The sequence below is a fragment of the Eimeria mitis genome, genomic scaffold (assembly GCF_000499745.2).
Source record: "Eimeria mitis Houghton genomic scaffold, Emh_scaff239, whole genome shotgun sequence".
NCBI classification, from domain to species: Eukaryota; Apicomplexa; class Conoidasida; order Eucoccidiorida; family Eimeriidae; genus Eimeria; species Eimeria mitis.
The window spans coordinates 11,552-12,252 of record NW_013570725.1 but is presented as its reverse complement, the minus strand read 5'-3'; the positions used below and the strand labels follow the sequence as shown (position 1 = coordinate 12,252).

The 701-nt window shown below is 62.1% G+C and overlaps 1 protein-coding gene across 1 annotated transcript in view; it reads right to left on the bottom strand.

The window, feature by feature from the left end:
* EMH_0004830 (uncharacterized protein) overlaps nt 1–701 on the bottom strand; it is a gene marked incomplete at both ends in the record, with an annotated part of 12,079 nt that overhangs the window by 515 nt on the left and 10,863 nt on the right. Inside the window, 1 exon segment of the mRNA XM_013496944.1 lies at nt 3–701. Within this exon segment, the coding sequence (XP_013352398.1) occupies nt 3–701 (699 nt within the window).

The window sequence follows — 701 nt, the reverse complement described above, 5'->3', positions numbered from 1 at the left end:
TACGCACCGTGCTGCTCCCTGCTGCTGCTGCTGCTGCTGCTGCTGTTGCAGCAGATGGAATGCAGTCGTAGGCAGCAGCTGACGGCACCCGCCGCTGCAGCACACAGACCTCAACCACCTGCTGCTGCTGCTGCTGCTGTTGCTGCTGCTGCTGCCAGGCCTGCTGCTGCGTCAGCGTCTGCTGCTGGAGCGCTTGCGAGTTCTGCTGTTGCTGCTGCTGCTGTTGCTGCTGCTGTTGCTGCTGCTGGGGAGGCCAGAGGACTAGCGCAGCCTGATGCAGCAGCAGCCGCACGGCTTTGAGATCGTTGCTGCTGCTGCCTGTTGCTGCATGCAGCAGCAGGAAGTTCAGAAACAGCTTGTCCACCTGCTGCTGCTGCTGCTGCTGCTGTTGCTGCTGCTGCTGCTGCTGCTGCTGCTTTGGTGACGGTGGCTGTGGATCTGCCAGCGTTTGCTGCAGCAGCAGCAGCAAGCGGCTTCGTGATAGCAGCAGCAGCTGCTGCTGTGCTGCTTCTGGGTGCAGCAGCAACGCCACATTGCTGAGGTACGTAGTTCGTTCGACTGCTGCTGCTGCTGCTGCTGCTGCTGTTGCTGCTGCTGCTGCTGCTGCCGCCTTCGGGGCCGCCGATATCCTCCAAGTGATTTCAATCCCGCACGGCTGCTGCTGCAGTTGGTGCTGCTGCTGCTGCTGCTGCTGCTGCTGT